Consider the following 14,332-nt stretch of genomic DNA (forward strand, 5'->3'; position numbering starts at 1 on the left):
CCAGGTGCAGGTAGAAGGGAGAGGGCCAGATGCAGGACTCGTGGGTGAGGGAGCAGAAGAGAGAGAGAAAGGATAGAGATACAGAGGGAACATGAAAAGGTAAATAAGGCATCCCCCTGAAAATAAGCCCTAGAGCATATTTTGGCCTTCCAAAAAAAATAAGACAGTGTCTTACCATCGGGGAAACACGGTAGATAACCTTGATAGGCGGTATATAAAAACTAATAAACTTGAAACCACTGAAAAGTAGCAACTTGCAATAGCGATTGGAGCCTGCCAAGAACACTGTGGTTCACAGAGAGTTGAAAGCAGCTGTCAGATTCAAGGAGACTGCTAACCTGTCTATTGCTGAAGGCTGAATGGAGCTCACTGATTAGGTATGCAACAAGTGTTTCAATGCTGCCACTGGCCTACATTTTCTTCTTTCCACAAGAAGGGGCGAAAAGCCATAGAGAATCAAGCCTTATGTGATCATTCTGTTTGAGAGCCATTTTCTCTCTGGAAAAAAGGAGGCTCAGGGGAGATATGATAGAGACCTTCAAGATCATGAGGGGCATAGAGAGGGTGGATAGAGACAGATTCTTCAGACTGAAGGGGACAACAGGTACGAGGGGGCATTCGGAGAAACTGAAGGGGGATAGGTTCAAAACAAATGCAAGGAAGTTTTTTTCCACCCAAAGGGTCGTGGACACTTGGAATGCGCTACCGGAGGAAGTGATCAGGCAGAGTACGGTACAGGGATTGGACGGATTCCTGAGGGATAAAGGGATCGTGGGATACTGAGAGAGGTGCTGGGATGTAACACAGGTATAGAAAGCCAACAGGTCGTGCATGTGCAAGACCGGAGGGTTAGGACTTCGATGGGAAGATAGGACTTCAATGGGAAACCAAGGTGGCAAGGGAGCCCCTTCTGGTGATTCAGACAGGTCGTGACCTGTTTGGGCCGCCGCGGGAGCGGACTGCCGGGCAGGATGGACCTATGGTCTGACCCGGCGGAGGCACTGCTTATGTTCTTATGTTCTTACTACTATTGTGCATTTCTGAAATATGGCACAGATCACAGTTTACAGATTTCTTTTAAACAGGGGGAACTTAATTAATTAAGAGCCTGCAGTAAAAAGGAAGAGAGAATAATAGCTTGTAGTAATGATTTTAAGTATCACTTGATTTGTCACGTGATTAAACGAATATTTTTGCAAAAGACATGCCATTTCCAAATCTCCCTAAAAGCGGACTTTTGGGATAAGCCAGGAAAAGGCAAGAACCCTGAGCCATTACCACATTGAAGAAACTACTCCTATCAAGTACCCCTGGGGCATCTTTAAATGCTCCGTAGACACTGCGTTCTTCTGGTACTGCAAAATATGGTTGCCAGTGGTAAAGGGGCGAGAGGAGATGCTGGCAAATCAAGATAACCCTCATCCCTTCCATGCATCCAGCCACAAGCAGGGAAGGAGGTGCTGGAAAATCTACATCATGCAACCAGCTGGACCTTCCCGGATGGTTGCAATAGTTATTAACACTTGAGCACTGCAGAATGGGGGGGGGGGGGGGAAATGAACAATCTCACGCCCAGACCCCAACACTTCCCTACTGCCGAATGGGCGGCGACCTCGCGTAGCAGAGCCGGATTCCATTGGCCGCCGGTTCGCCTATTTTGCATAGCCCCGCCTGGTCTCGCTAGGTTGGCCGTCCCGCTCGCGCGTCTCTATTGCACTGCAGGGATCTGCGGTGGAAGGGTCGGTGGCTCGCTTTCGTTGCGGTCGTTTTTCTTTACGGATTCGTTTCGGCAAGATTTTGGGGTTTTTTTTTCTTCCCCTCTTGAAGCAGAGAGAAGCGGCGCCTCGGTTTTCATCCCTGTAGTTCTCCGGTGCAGCATGAAGTGCAGTTATGGCAAGGAGAGGTAAGACAGCCGCGAGGACGCTGGAGGATTTGACCCTGGATTCTGGTTATGGTGGAGCTGCCGGTTCCGTCAGGTCGTCCAACTTGTCCCTGTGTTCCGATTCTCACCCGGTTTACCCCCATGGAGCCCCCCGCTGGCGTTTAACGGACTCCATGCACAGCCGACACAACAGTTTTGATACCGTCAACACTGTCCTGGCCGAAGACTCCGAGGTCCTGGACTGCTCCGGCCAGTGCTCCAGGCTGCCCGACCTCGAGGAGGTGCCCTGGACCCTGGAGGAGGTGGAAGCCCTGCTCGGCAAGGAGCCGGCGCTGGCCGCTCCCAGCAAGGACGCCGCGGCCAGGCTGTCCTCCCTGGCCGGCCGAGCCCTGCTCCGGATCGCCCAGGAGGCTCGGCGGCTGAGCCTGCGCTTCGCCAAATGCACCAAGTACGAAGTGCAGAGCGCGATGGAGATCGCGCTGGCCTGGAGCCTGGCCGCCAGCTGCACTTCGGCGGCGCTCAGCGCGCTGTCCCTCTACAACATGAGCACGGGGGACCGCTTCAGCCGGGGCAAGTCGGCCCGCTGCGGCCTCACCTACTCGGTGGGCCGCTTCTACCGCTGGATGGTGGACAGCAAGGTGGCCCTGAGGATCCACGAACACTCGGCCATCTATCTGACCGCATGCCTGGAGACCCTCTTCAGGGAGGTGCAGCGGAGGCTGCTGGCCATGCCCCGCTCCGACCAAGAGGGCGAGGCGCCCAAGTTCACCGCCGAGTCGCTGGAGCAGGTGATCGGCGGCGACCCGGAGCTGTGGGGGCTGCTGCAGCCCCACCAGCATCTCATCTGTGGCAAGAACGCGAGTGGTGAGTCCTCCTTGATTGCCTGAACTTTCCTATTATGCTGCATGCAGTTTGCAGGTAGGTTTATGGTGTAAACCAGTGGTTCCCAAACCTGTCCTGGGGGACCCCCCCAGCCAGTCAGGTTTTCAAGATATCCCTAATGAATATGCATGAGAGAGATTTGCATATAATGGAAGTGACAGGTATGCAAATCTCTCTCGTGCATATTCATTAGGGATATCTTGAAAACCTGACTGGCTGGGGGTCCCCCAGGACAGGTTTGGGAACCACTGGTGTAAATGTGCAAGACTGATGACGGCTGAAGAGGGGCTGGAAAGTGTGTAGCCAAAATTTGCAAGGACCTGATGACGGCTTAAGAGGGGCTAACCTGGCTGGCTAGGCTGTTTCCATTCAGTCAGCTAATAATGCTCCAGGAGATGTCTTGCCCTTTTTGACAAGCTTAAACCCCCCCTACCATTTGACCTTGAGTCAGAGCCAGGGGAGACTGTATTGAAGCTAAGTGCCTGCAGGGGTATAGACGGCAGTTTTTAGTCATTCATTTCCATGGAACGCCACATTCAGTCAAAGAAAAGTGTGGTCTGCTGCAGGACCGGGAAGAACCTGTGCCCGGGAACAAAGGTGATGTAGCGCGGTGGTTCCCCCAGCCCAATCGGGTTTTCAGGCTAGCCCTAATGAATATGCATGAGAGAGATTTGCATTTAATAGAAGTGACAGGCATGCAAATCTGCTCCATGCATATTCATTAGGGCTAGCCTGAAAACCCGATTGGCCTGGGAGTCCTCTAGGACAGAGTTGGGAACCACCGATGTAGAGTATTTCATGGGGTTGTTTTTTTAAGTGTGCTTCTGTGTATTAAATTCAGTCTTTCTTGCATCTTTTGGTACTTAGTTGTAGGAAGGTTTACTGGTGCCTTTCTCTCATTACAGTCGTTTGTGCAGCAGTGAGAGGGTCCCTAGCTCAAGGCTTGTAGAAATGAATGCTTCTGTTTTACACTGGAGGGTGTATAGAAACAGAAAGGGACTATACATTTAAAAAAACACAACTTCTGTAGTGGTTTGGCTAGTCACCTGCGTGATTCAGTATGAAATGTAAGTCCTAGGATCTGCCTTCATCTGTGGCGCAATTTCTGTGTCAGCCCACAGCAGGGATTGGCCCGACACAACAGCACACATTAACCAGTGGGTGCTTCGACTCGTCGCACCTTTTTTTTTGTGGTTGTGTTTTCATTTCTTGTTCTTTATATAATCCAGAGATTTTTATGAAAGTACGCTTTTCAGTCCCGTATGTACCTGTGAGCATGTGTGTAGACAAGACGTGCACACACACGCCCCCCTTGGGATTTTAAAAGGCTGAATCATAGTTGCCAGGTGCAGCCGTGCTGTTTTCCTGCTGTATTTATAAGCACGGGTTTAATATGGCTGGTTCTAACTGATAGCTGGAGATATGGGCGAGAGAAGTGGAGACTTAGCCTAGTGGTTAGAACTGAGAGAATCTAACAGATCTCTAAGATCATCCAATCGGCACCTGCTTTGGGATCCCCCCCCCATTAAAAATTGTCAACACTTGCCGGACAACAGTAATTTAACAATTTGTAACGCATCGCCCATTCATCTTCAAGCAGAACATAATCGAGAAAAATTTAAAGGAAGCTTAAAAAGCTTCTTATTTAAAGACACTTTTGAATATTGAATCCTCCGCTTTGCTCTCATTGGTTCAAACTCTCTTATTTCCCCCTTTGGCCCTATTTTTTTTCCTCTTGCATTTTCTTTCCTATAAGCCATTGTAGTTCTCCCCTCTTTATTTTTATTTTTTATATTCTTTATTCATTTTGAAAACTTACAGCAAGCATACAGGAATATATCATTAGTAACAACAATAACACTTGTAATTCTCATATAATTCTACAAACATAAAAATTATATCCCGTCCCACCCACCTTCTTTCAAATATTATAATCAATTATATCATAAATATAATATAAACATATAATTTAGTGAAATTTCCATAAAAACTCCCCCCCACCCCCCCATGTGTACATATATTCATCCAAGGAAAATGATGTTTACTCCTTACAATATCGTTCCAATGGTCCCCAGATCTTTATAAAATTATTATAGTTCCCTTTCTGTATTGCAATTGCTTTTCCCATCTTAAAAATATGGCATACCGAATTCCACCAAAATGTATAACTAAGATTAGTATAATTTTTCCAGTTATTGGTGATATGCTGAATAGCAACCCCAGTCAAGATTAATAATAGTTTGTTATTATGTGCTGATATTTGACTTTTTTTCCTCATAGCCATGCCAAACAGAATAGTTCTTCCCTCTTTCTAATGTTTAATGTACAGTGATACCTTGGAATCCGAACTTAATCCGTTCCAGAACCCTGTTCGAGTTCCAAAACAATTTTTCCCATTGAAAATAATAGAAAATGGATTAATCCGTTCCTGGGTCCCACAAACTCAAATTTGAACAGGAAATACACTGGATTTTAAGGTAAAATATTAACAAATATTCCAAAGCAGCATTCCGATTCTGGGGCACAAATGCACACATACAATGTGTAGGGCGTTCGGATTCCAAGACAAAATTTACTACAAAAAAAAGTTTGGATTCCAAGTCGTTCGAGTTCTGGGGCGTTCAGAACTGTATTTGTTGTTATATGTTCCGCCATATGTCTTGATTTTTAAAGGTCTTTTTGTTTTTAAATTGGTTTCTCCCCTCAAGTTTTATGTTTGTAAAAAACGCTTAGTATTGGATAGGTGTTTAATAAAATTTTTAAATAAACTTGGAGAGCTGCTAACACCCAGGTAAAGCAAGGTTGAAATTGTCCGCTGACGCTTTGCATTCTTAGGTTTCACCTTCCATTGTTTCAAGTGCAAAATTTAGATATCTTTTTATTGAACTGCCAGGGGTGAACTGAGGGCTGTGTGAGTGGTGCAGCCACACAGAATGCAAGGGAGACTCCAAAATTGCTCCTGGTACATTGTCCCCCTCTTTATGGCCATGGCACGGTGGGGGTTCCAAGGGATGTGTCGTACAAGGTGCGATTCTGGCACGGTGCAATGAACCACATTAGGATTTTAACATGGGCCTTTAAGCATTAAGGTGCTGTATTAGCAGAGTAATTAGGAGGCGAGAGGTTTGCCTTGCAGTTAATCCACTCATGCTCAGGCATCCCGTGGTAGTTAGCGGATCCCACAAACCATGTGGATCTGTACTGCCTTAAAGAAAAAGGTTGTGGCATGGGGTCCTTGGGGATCCTTATTTTAACTCCTGTGGACCTCACGGGTCCCACTCACCCTCGCGTATCCTTATCTTACCCCCTACCCCTGTGAGGTCCATAGGAGTTAAAACGAGGATCTGTAGAGTGAACAAGATCTGTAAGGTCCACCAGAGTTTAAAAAAAAAAAAAGGATCCCTGGGGACGGCACACTATGGCCGCTTTCTTTTAAGGTCTTGAGCTTTTAGTTCCATGGGCTTCGCGTTTTAACTTCTACCTTTGCTGGTTTATTTTCTGTTTGTGGTTGGGTTTGCTGGCGCGGGTTTGCATAAATTTCCTGCGGTCTCATCCTAGCTCTTTCTTTTGTTGTGCCCAGCTTTTCTGCATCCCATTGCCCCAAATGCTTTCTACCTGGGGGCCCCACGGATATCCGGAGCTAAAGCGCATGGCCTTAAAAAAAAGCGGCCATGGTGTAGGATCCATAGGGATCCTCATTTTAACTCCCATGAACTTCAAGGATTCCGATCACCCGCAAGGTAAGCAGATTGTTTTAAGAACCACGAGGATTTTGGGGACCACAGTATTCTCAATTTACCCAATCCCGTTTTTGGATAAGCGCATGCTTCCCACGTGCAAAAAAATTCTTTTTATTTTTTAGCACGGGGGGTGTGCGCGGGAGCCCTTACCATTTGGGAAACAGGCGTCGGTAAGAGCTCTACAGTAATGGCCACATACTAATTGAGAAATGAACATGTGGCCATTAATTGAGGAAATGGAAAATGCGGCCATCTTATAGCCATGCTAAAAGTGACCTCAGTGTCAGGAGCCCTAAGAAAATCAGAACCAGGGATCAAATTCTGTACAGTGTTCCCCTGTGAACTGCGTGTCAACGCAGCTCCTGATTGGTGTAGCCCGGCTTTACTACAGGAAGAGGCGGTCGGAGTAGACCGCGAGTGATTTCCTTTACCCGCTGTTTTTCTTTTTCACTCTTTCTCGTTCCCTCGCTCTTTCTATCTTTTTCTTTCACTCTTTCTCAGGGAAGGGGTGTGATTTATTGCAAGTTATTAGAGAGAAGGAAAATCTCTTGTTTCTGGTAACGGTGGTACTACTTTTCAGTGGCCTAACCAGCGTGATTGTCTGTTGCACTGCCCATTAATTTATGATCACATCTGTTTGATATTCCATGAATGTCACGTTCCCTCGCTTTTTCTATCTTTCTTTTTCACTCTTTCTCGTTCCCTCACTCTTTCTGTTTTTCTTTTTCACTCTTTCTGTTTTTCTTTTTCACTCTTTCTCGTTCCCTCGCTCTTTCTGTCTTTTTCTTTCACTCTTTCTCGTTCCCTCGCTCTTTCTGTCTTTTTCTTTCACTCTTTCTCGTTCCCTCGCTCTTTCTGTCTTTCTTTTTCACTCTTTCTCGTTCCCTCGCTCTTTCTGTCTTTCTTTTTCACTCTTTCTCGTTCCCTCGCTCTTTCTGTCTTTTTCTTTCACTCTTTCTCGTTCCCTCGCTCTTTCTATCTTTTTCTTTCACTCTTTCTCAGGGAAGGGGTGTGATTTATTGCAAGTTATTAGAGAGAAGGAAAATCTCTTGTTTCTGGTAACGGTGGTACTACTTTTCAGTGGCCTAACCAGCGTGATTGTCTGTTGCACTGCCCATTAATTTATGATCACATCTGTTTGATATTCCATGAATGTCACGTTCCCTCGCTTTTTCTATCTTTCTTTTTCACTCTTTCTCGTTCCCTCACTCTTTCTGTTTTTCTTTTTCACTCTTTCTGTTTTTCTTTTTCACTCTTTCTCGTTCCCTCGCTCTTTCTGTCTTTTTCTTTCACTCTTTCTCGTTCCCTCGCTCTTTCTGTCTTTTTCTTTCACTCTTTCTCGTTCCCTCGCTCTTTCTGTCTTTCTTTTTCACTCTTTCTCGTTCCCTCGCTCTTTCTGTCTTTCTTTTTCACTCTTTCTCGTTCCCTCGCTCTTTCTGTCTTTTTCTTTCACTCTTTCTCGTTCCCTCGCTCTTTCTATCTTTTTCTTTCACTCTTTCTCAGGGAAGGGGTGTGATTTATTGCAAGTTATTAGAGAGAAGGAAAATCTCTTGTTTCTGGTAACGGTGGTACTACTTTTCAGTGGCCTAACCAGCGTGATTGTCTGTTGCACTGCCCATTAATTTATGATCACATCTGTTTGATATTCCATGAATGTCACGTTCCCTCGCTTTTTCTATCTTTCTTTTTCACTCTTTCTCGTTCCCTCACTCTTTCTGTTTTTCTTTTTCACTCTTTCTGTTTTTCTTTTTCACTCTTTCTCGTTCCCTCGCTCTTTCTGTCTTTTTCTTTCACTCTTTCTCGTTCCCTCGCTCTTTCTGTCTTTTTCTTTCACTCTTTCTCGTTCCCTCGCTCTTTCTGTCTTTCTTTTTCACTCTTTCTCGTTCCCTCGCTCTTTCTGTCTTTCTTTTTCACTCTTTCTCGTTCCCTCGCTCTTTCTGTCTTTTTCTTTCACTCTTTCTCGTTCCCTCGCTCTTTCTATCTTTTTCTTTCACTCTTTCTCAGGGAAGGGGTGTGATTTATTGCAAGTTATTAGAGAGAAGGAAAATCTCTTGTTTCTGGTAACGGTGGTACTACTTTTCAGTGGCCTAACCAGCGTGATTGTCTGTTGCACTGCCCATTAATTTATGATCACATCTGTTTGATATTCCATGAATGTCACGTTCCCTCGCTTTTTCTATCTTTCTTTTTCACTCTTTCTCGTTCCCTCACTCTTTCTGTTTTTCTTTTTCACTCTTTCTGTTTTTCTTTTTCACTCTTTCTCGTTCCCTCGCTCTTTCTGTCTTTTTCTTTCACTCTTTCTCGTTCCCTCGCTCTTTCTGTCTTTTTCTTTCACTCTTTCTCGTTCCCTCGCTCTTTCTGTCTTTCTTTTTCACTCTTTCTCGTTCCCTCGCTCTTTCTGTCTTTCTTTTTCACTCTTTCTCGTTCCCTCGCTCTTTCTGTCTTTTTCTTTCACTCTTTCTCGTTCCCTCGCTCTTTCTATCTTTTTCTTTCACTCTTTCTCAGGGAAGGGGTGTGATTTATTGCAAGTTATTAGAGAGAAGGAAAATCTCTTGTTTCTGGTATCGGTGGTACTACTTTTCAGTGGCCTAACCAGCGTGATTGTCTGGTGCACTGCCCATTAATTTATGATCACATCTGTTTGATATTCCATGAATGTCACGTTCCCTCGCTTTTTCTATCTTTCTTTTTCACTCTTTCTCGTTCCCTCGCTCTTTCTGTTTTTCTTTTTCACTCTTTCTCGTTCCCTCGCTTTTTCTATCTTTCTTTTTCACTCTTTCTCGTTCCCTCGCTCTTTCTATCTTTTTCTTTCACTCTTTCTCAGGGAAGGGGTATGATTTATTGCAAGTTATTAGAGAGAAGGAAAATCTCTTGTTTCTGGTATCGGTGGTACTACTTTTCAGTAGCCTAACCAGCGTGATTATTGTCTGGTGCACTGGAAGACCTGCTCTTGTTCTGCCCATTAATTTATGATCACATCTGTTTGACATTCCATGAATATAAGTCACTTTTGAAAACGTTTTGCATGAAAATTTATGTTCTTCGGACAGCCTTCGTTTTTGGAAATATATATTTGTAATATCCTTAGGGAAAAAAAAGACAGAAAAAATCATGTGAAATTCCCAGGAAGAAGATCAGATGTGAATTTCTGGCCATGGTCCCACCTCTGCTGAAGGAACATTCATCTATACTACTGTCATTCTCTACCCACCTACTTTTGGATTTCGTGTTTTTCCTTTTCATAAACATCCAGCAGCACCTTTTTTTCTGCAAGACTGCATTTTCCCCATAGACATGGCAACCAAATTGTGCATGCAACTTACTTAACAAGCCAATCGGCACCAATAACTAGCCACTAATAAGCAATTACGGAATCAGTTGGCTATAATTCTAATTTACGTGCGCATATTCTATAAAGTGGTGCACGTAAATTCCAATGCATGGATCTTGAAAGGGGGCGTGGCCACAGGAGGGGCGCAGGTGGGTAATGGGCGTTCCTATAAATTTACGCACACTGTTGTAGAATATGCCCGATCCACATTTACACCAGATTGTAGTTGGTATAAATGGCCAAGCCTAAATTTTAGTCACAGGGCCAGCCACTACGCCAGTGTCTCTCAAACTTTCTCGAGCCAGGGCACACTAAAGGTTCTGGCCACGGCTTGAGGCACCCAGAAGGGTGTGAATGTCGCCATGATGACATCACGTGTATGCATGACATCATCACGTCGACGGCAGTGCATATGCGTAGGCTCTCTAGATGGGCCCTGAGACGCCCGTAGGGGGTGCCAGCAGGGAAGGAGGGCCCTGGCGCCAGCTCATTGCCTACAGCAGTGTTTCTCAAATATTTCAAGCTAAATACCCCCGAAGTCTAACAAATATCAACTGAGTACCCCAACCACAGACCTCCCTAGGTCCACCCAAGCTCTGCCCAAGATCCCATCCCTTTTACTAATCGTAATGCAATTTTTTTCCATTCATTTTTCATATACACACAATATACACAGCAGATATAAATTCTCAAAACTGAAACATTTCAATCACAATATTGAAAATAAAATCATTTTACCTACCGGCGATCCTCTGCAGGCTGTTGCAATTAGCTTTAACGGTGAGACCAAGGGGGAAGCCGGAGGACACTAGAGAAAAGGGGGAAACATGCAGGCCTTTGGCAAATCGGGCGATGCTGGCGCTGTACCGCTTAAGGAAGTCAGCTGGCAGGCGCCTCTCTTCCTTCTTAGTGTGCCTCGGCACACAGTTTGAGATACACTGCACTACTCTCGAATCACATTCAAAATGCTTCTTCTAGTTTTCAAAGCCCTAACTTATAAGTTTATTACACGGATGCTTATTCCATACACTGCAGCTAGAACTCTTCGATCATCCTCCAATAATTTATTAACAGTTCCATCTATGAAAATAATCGGGACCAGGAGACGGGATATGTTCTCGGTCACAGCACCTCTTTTATGGAACTCCATCCCTCAATATATTAGAAATGATAAAGATCTTGCCTCTTTTAAAAAATCCCTAAAAACTTATCTCTTCAAAGATGCTTTTAATCTATGATTTTTTTAACCTAAACTTCCTTTTAACTTGCTATTTTAAATTCCTGTTTCCCTTATGTTATTTTCCTTTATATGTTCCTTAACTTTTGAAAAGAAATTGTAACTTCTCCCTTTCCTCCCTATTCATGTATTGTCTTTTTTGTAATTTGTTATTTATTTATTATTGTATTACTTGTTACTTTTTAAATTTGTATTGTACATCGCTTAGGAAACTAAATAGGCGATTCATCAAGAATTAATAAAACTTGAAACTTGACATCAGAAGGGCGCTGAGGCCGGCGTGAGCAGCAAGTGGAAGATGCTGCTCGTGCAGGTGAACATTTAGAGGTATAGGGGGAGGAGGTGGAGAGGAGGAGAATTGCCCCTTATGCTGACAGCGCTTGGGGCAATCTGGCCCCCCTCCCCCTCCTTATTACGCCACTGAATCTGGGCTTCGCACATCTTAATGCAGGTCTTTCTTGTGCACTATGCCTAGATTCCCCAGGCGCCATCTTGGCGGGGGCGCTGGCATCTCATCTCTCCACCTCCCCTGGTCCTTATCCGCTGTGTGCCCACCTTGCCTATCCCCCCCCCCATGCCTCTAACTCTCCACTGACACAAGTAGCAGCTCCAACCTGCTGCTTGCGCCGGCCTTGGATCTCTGTCTGAAGTCGCTTCCTGGTCGCCACCTCAACAGATGGCTTGAGGTACATCTGCGCTGAATGCTGGACAGACCCTTAATAGTTAATGTTGCACTTAAGGCCCATTCCCCCGGATTTTATGTAGAGCGCCTGGATTTAGGCATGCTCCCGAAATGTGTGTGCAAATAAACTGAATAACAGTCTCATAACCACTAATAATTGGGTCCAAATTATTGATGTTAATTGGCACCCATTCGAATTTGGGCACACATCTGTCTGCATGCTATTCTATGAGGCAGCATGTCTGACTCCCATAGTGTGCAACTCAAAAGGAAGCATGGTAGTGGAAGGGGCATGGATATGTCGGGGGCATTTCAAAAAGTTGCGCGCACAGTTTGAGCGCTAGCATTTATATTGGGTTTCAGCAGGCGTAATTACGGCACTTAAAGTTTGGGCGTGGGAATCGGCACTAAGCAAAATTCTATAAAGGGAGCACGCCCATTTTTTGAGCTTTGGGCTGTTAACATGTGCTAAGTGTGCCATATATAGAATTTGAAGTTATTGTACATTCTAGGCCGCGCCAGTGGCTGCTGCTGAGGTAACTGTCCCGAAGCCCATAAGAATTTAAAGGGCTTCGGGGCTTTTGCCGCTCAACAGTTGCTAGCGTGGCTTTGTAAAAGAGGGGGGGGGGGATTCTTTATGTATATTTTCAGGTCGGGCCTTTTCATTTCATACCTAATTTACATCTTAAAATGTTGGCATTAAAAAGCCTTTGTAGTCACGGACAACAGTTGCATCTGTGTGTGTCAATGGGGCCCCCTCCACTGGATATGTTGATGGTTCTGCCCTCTCTCACTCCCTCCTCTGCTGGATGTAGGGCATACAGGGCAATCACTCAGGACACAGTTTGGCACTTCTAGAGGACGCTATAAGGCAGAGTACAGTACTGGGATTTAAGAAAGGATTGGACAATTTCCTGCTGGAAAAGGGAATAGAAGGGTATAAATAGAGGATTACTGCTCAGGTCCTGGACCTGTTGGGCCGCCGCGTGAGCGGACTGCTGGGCGAGATGGACCTCAGGTCTGACCCAGCAGAGGCATTGCTTATGTTCATGCATGTCCCGGATAGAGGGGGTAGGTAGTGTTGGTGGAGAACGATGCGGTGCTACTGGTTCACACATGCTCAAGACTACCAATGGTGCCCCTTATCAAACAGGGCATTGGGCTACCATCCTACTCATCCTATGTATATGGATACAGTTTAGGGGGTGAACAACTTATGTGCATGACAGAAGAGCGAGACTTGGGTGCAATTGTATGTGATCTTAAGGTGGCCAAACTGGTTGAAAAGGTGATGGCGAAAGCTAGAAGGATGCTAGGGTGCATAGGAGGAGGTATGGCTAGTAGGAAAAAGGAAGTATTGATGCCTCTGTATAAGATTTTGGTGAGACCTCATTTAGAATATCATGTACAATTCTGGAGGCCGCACCTTCAAAAGGATATAAAAAGGATGGAGTTGGTCCAGAGGAAGGCAACTAAAATGGTGCATTGTCTTCGTAATAAGATGTATGGGACAGACTTAAAGATTCCAATATGTATACTTTTGGAGGAAAGGTGGGAGAGGGGAGATACGATGGAGATATGAGTCGAGTGTTTCATTTGAAAGGAAGCTCTGGAATGAGAGGGCATAGGATGAAGTTAAGGCATAATCTAAAGAAATACTTTTTTACAGAAAGGGTGGTGGATGCGTGGAACAGTCTCTCGGAAGAGGTGGTAGAGACAGAGACTGTGTTTGAATTTAAGAAAGAGTGGGATAGGCACGTGGGATCTCTTAGAGAGAGGAAGAGAGAATAGTTACTGTGGATGGGCAGACTGGATGGGCCATTTGGCCTTTTATCTGCCATCGTATTTCTATGCTTCTATGTTTCTGGGTTGCTGCCACACTTCTATCTCCTCTTGGACCAGCCCCAATTTAAAGAAGATCATGGACCCTGTGAGCACAGGCTTGCACTGAAGTGTTGCCATGTTCCATTCCCCTCCGATTTGGGTTACCAGATGTCTGGATTTACCTCTTTTTAGAAGACTGTCCGCGTGTCTGAACAATTTTCTGGAATGGAGGAAGTTTGTCTGGTTTTTGGACTGTCTTGCTCCAGTCTAGCTCCCACCCCAGAGTTGGGTATGGCTTTTGTGAGTCTCCCTTGTCCCCAGTACCTTCTTTGGTGCTGCAATTTAAAAACTACAGGCAGCAGGAAGCGTTAGCACCATGATTCTTCTGCCGTCGGCCTGCCCTGGAAGCCTTCACTCTGCAGCACTTCCAGGGCAGGCCGACGTCGGAAAGATCATGTTGCTAACGATGTTGGCTGCCGCCTAACTGAAGTTTTTAAATTGCAGCGCCGGAGAAGATATTCGACTCCGGGGTGGTCCGGGTGGGGGGTTGGGAGAGAGAGAGGCTGTGCTGGGGGGTGGGGGAGTGGCATTTAGGGGCAAGACTAGTGGGAAACAGGGGCAAGGCAGGGCACTGTGGGTGGGGCAGGGGTGGGATAGGATGGGGCATGGGTGGGGCCAGGTGTCCTCTTTTTAGACTTAGCAAATAAGGTAATCCTGCCTCCGATAAGAAGTGTGCTTTGGAGGAGGAGGAGGG

The 14,332-nt window shown here is 45.5% G+C and overlaps 1 protein-coding gene across 1 annotated transcript in view; it reads left to right on the top strand.

Moving 5' to 3' along the window:
* The first annotated feature begins 1,890 nt into the window (after window positions 1-1,890).
* Window positions 1,891-14,332, top strand: part of BTBD11 (BTB domain containing 11) — a 352,073-nt gene continuing 339,631 nt past the window's right edge. Inside the window, exon 1 of the mRNA XM_033953005.1 lies at window positions 1,891-2,746. Within this exon, the coding sequence (XP_033808896.1) occupies window positions 1,891-2,746 (856 nt within the window). The remainder of the gene's footprint in view (window positions 2,747-14,332) is intronic.

The sequence above is a fragment of the Geotrypetes seraphini genome, chromosome 7 (genome assembly GCF_902459505.1).
Source record: "Geotrypetes seraphini chromosome 7, aGeoSer1.1, whole genome shotgun sequence".
Lineage (NCBI taxonomy): Eukaryota > Metazoa > Chordata > Amphibia > Gymnophiona > Dermophiidae > Geotrypetes > Geotrypetes seraphini.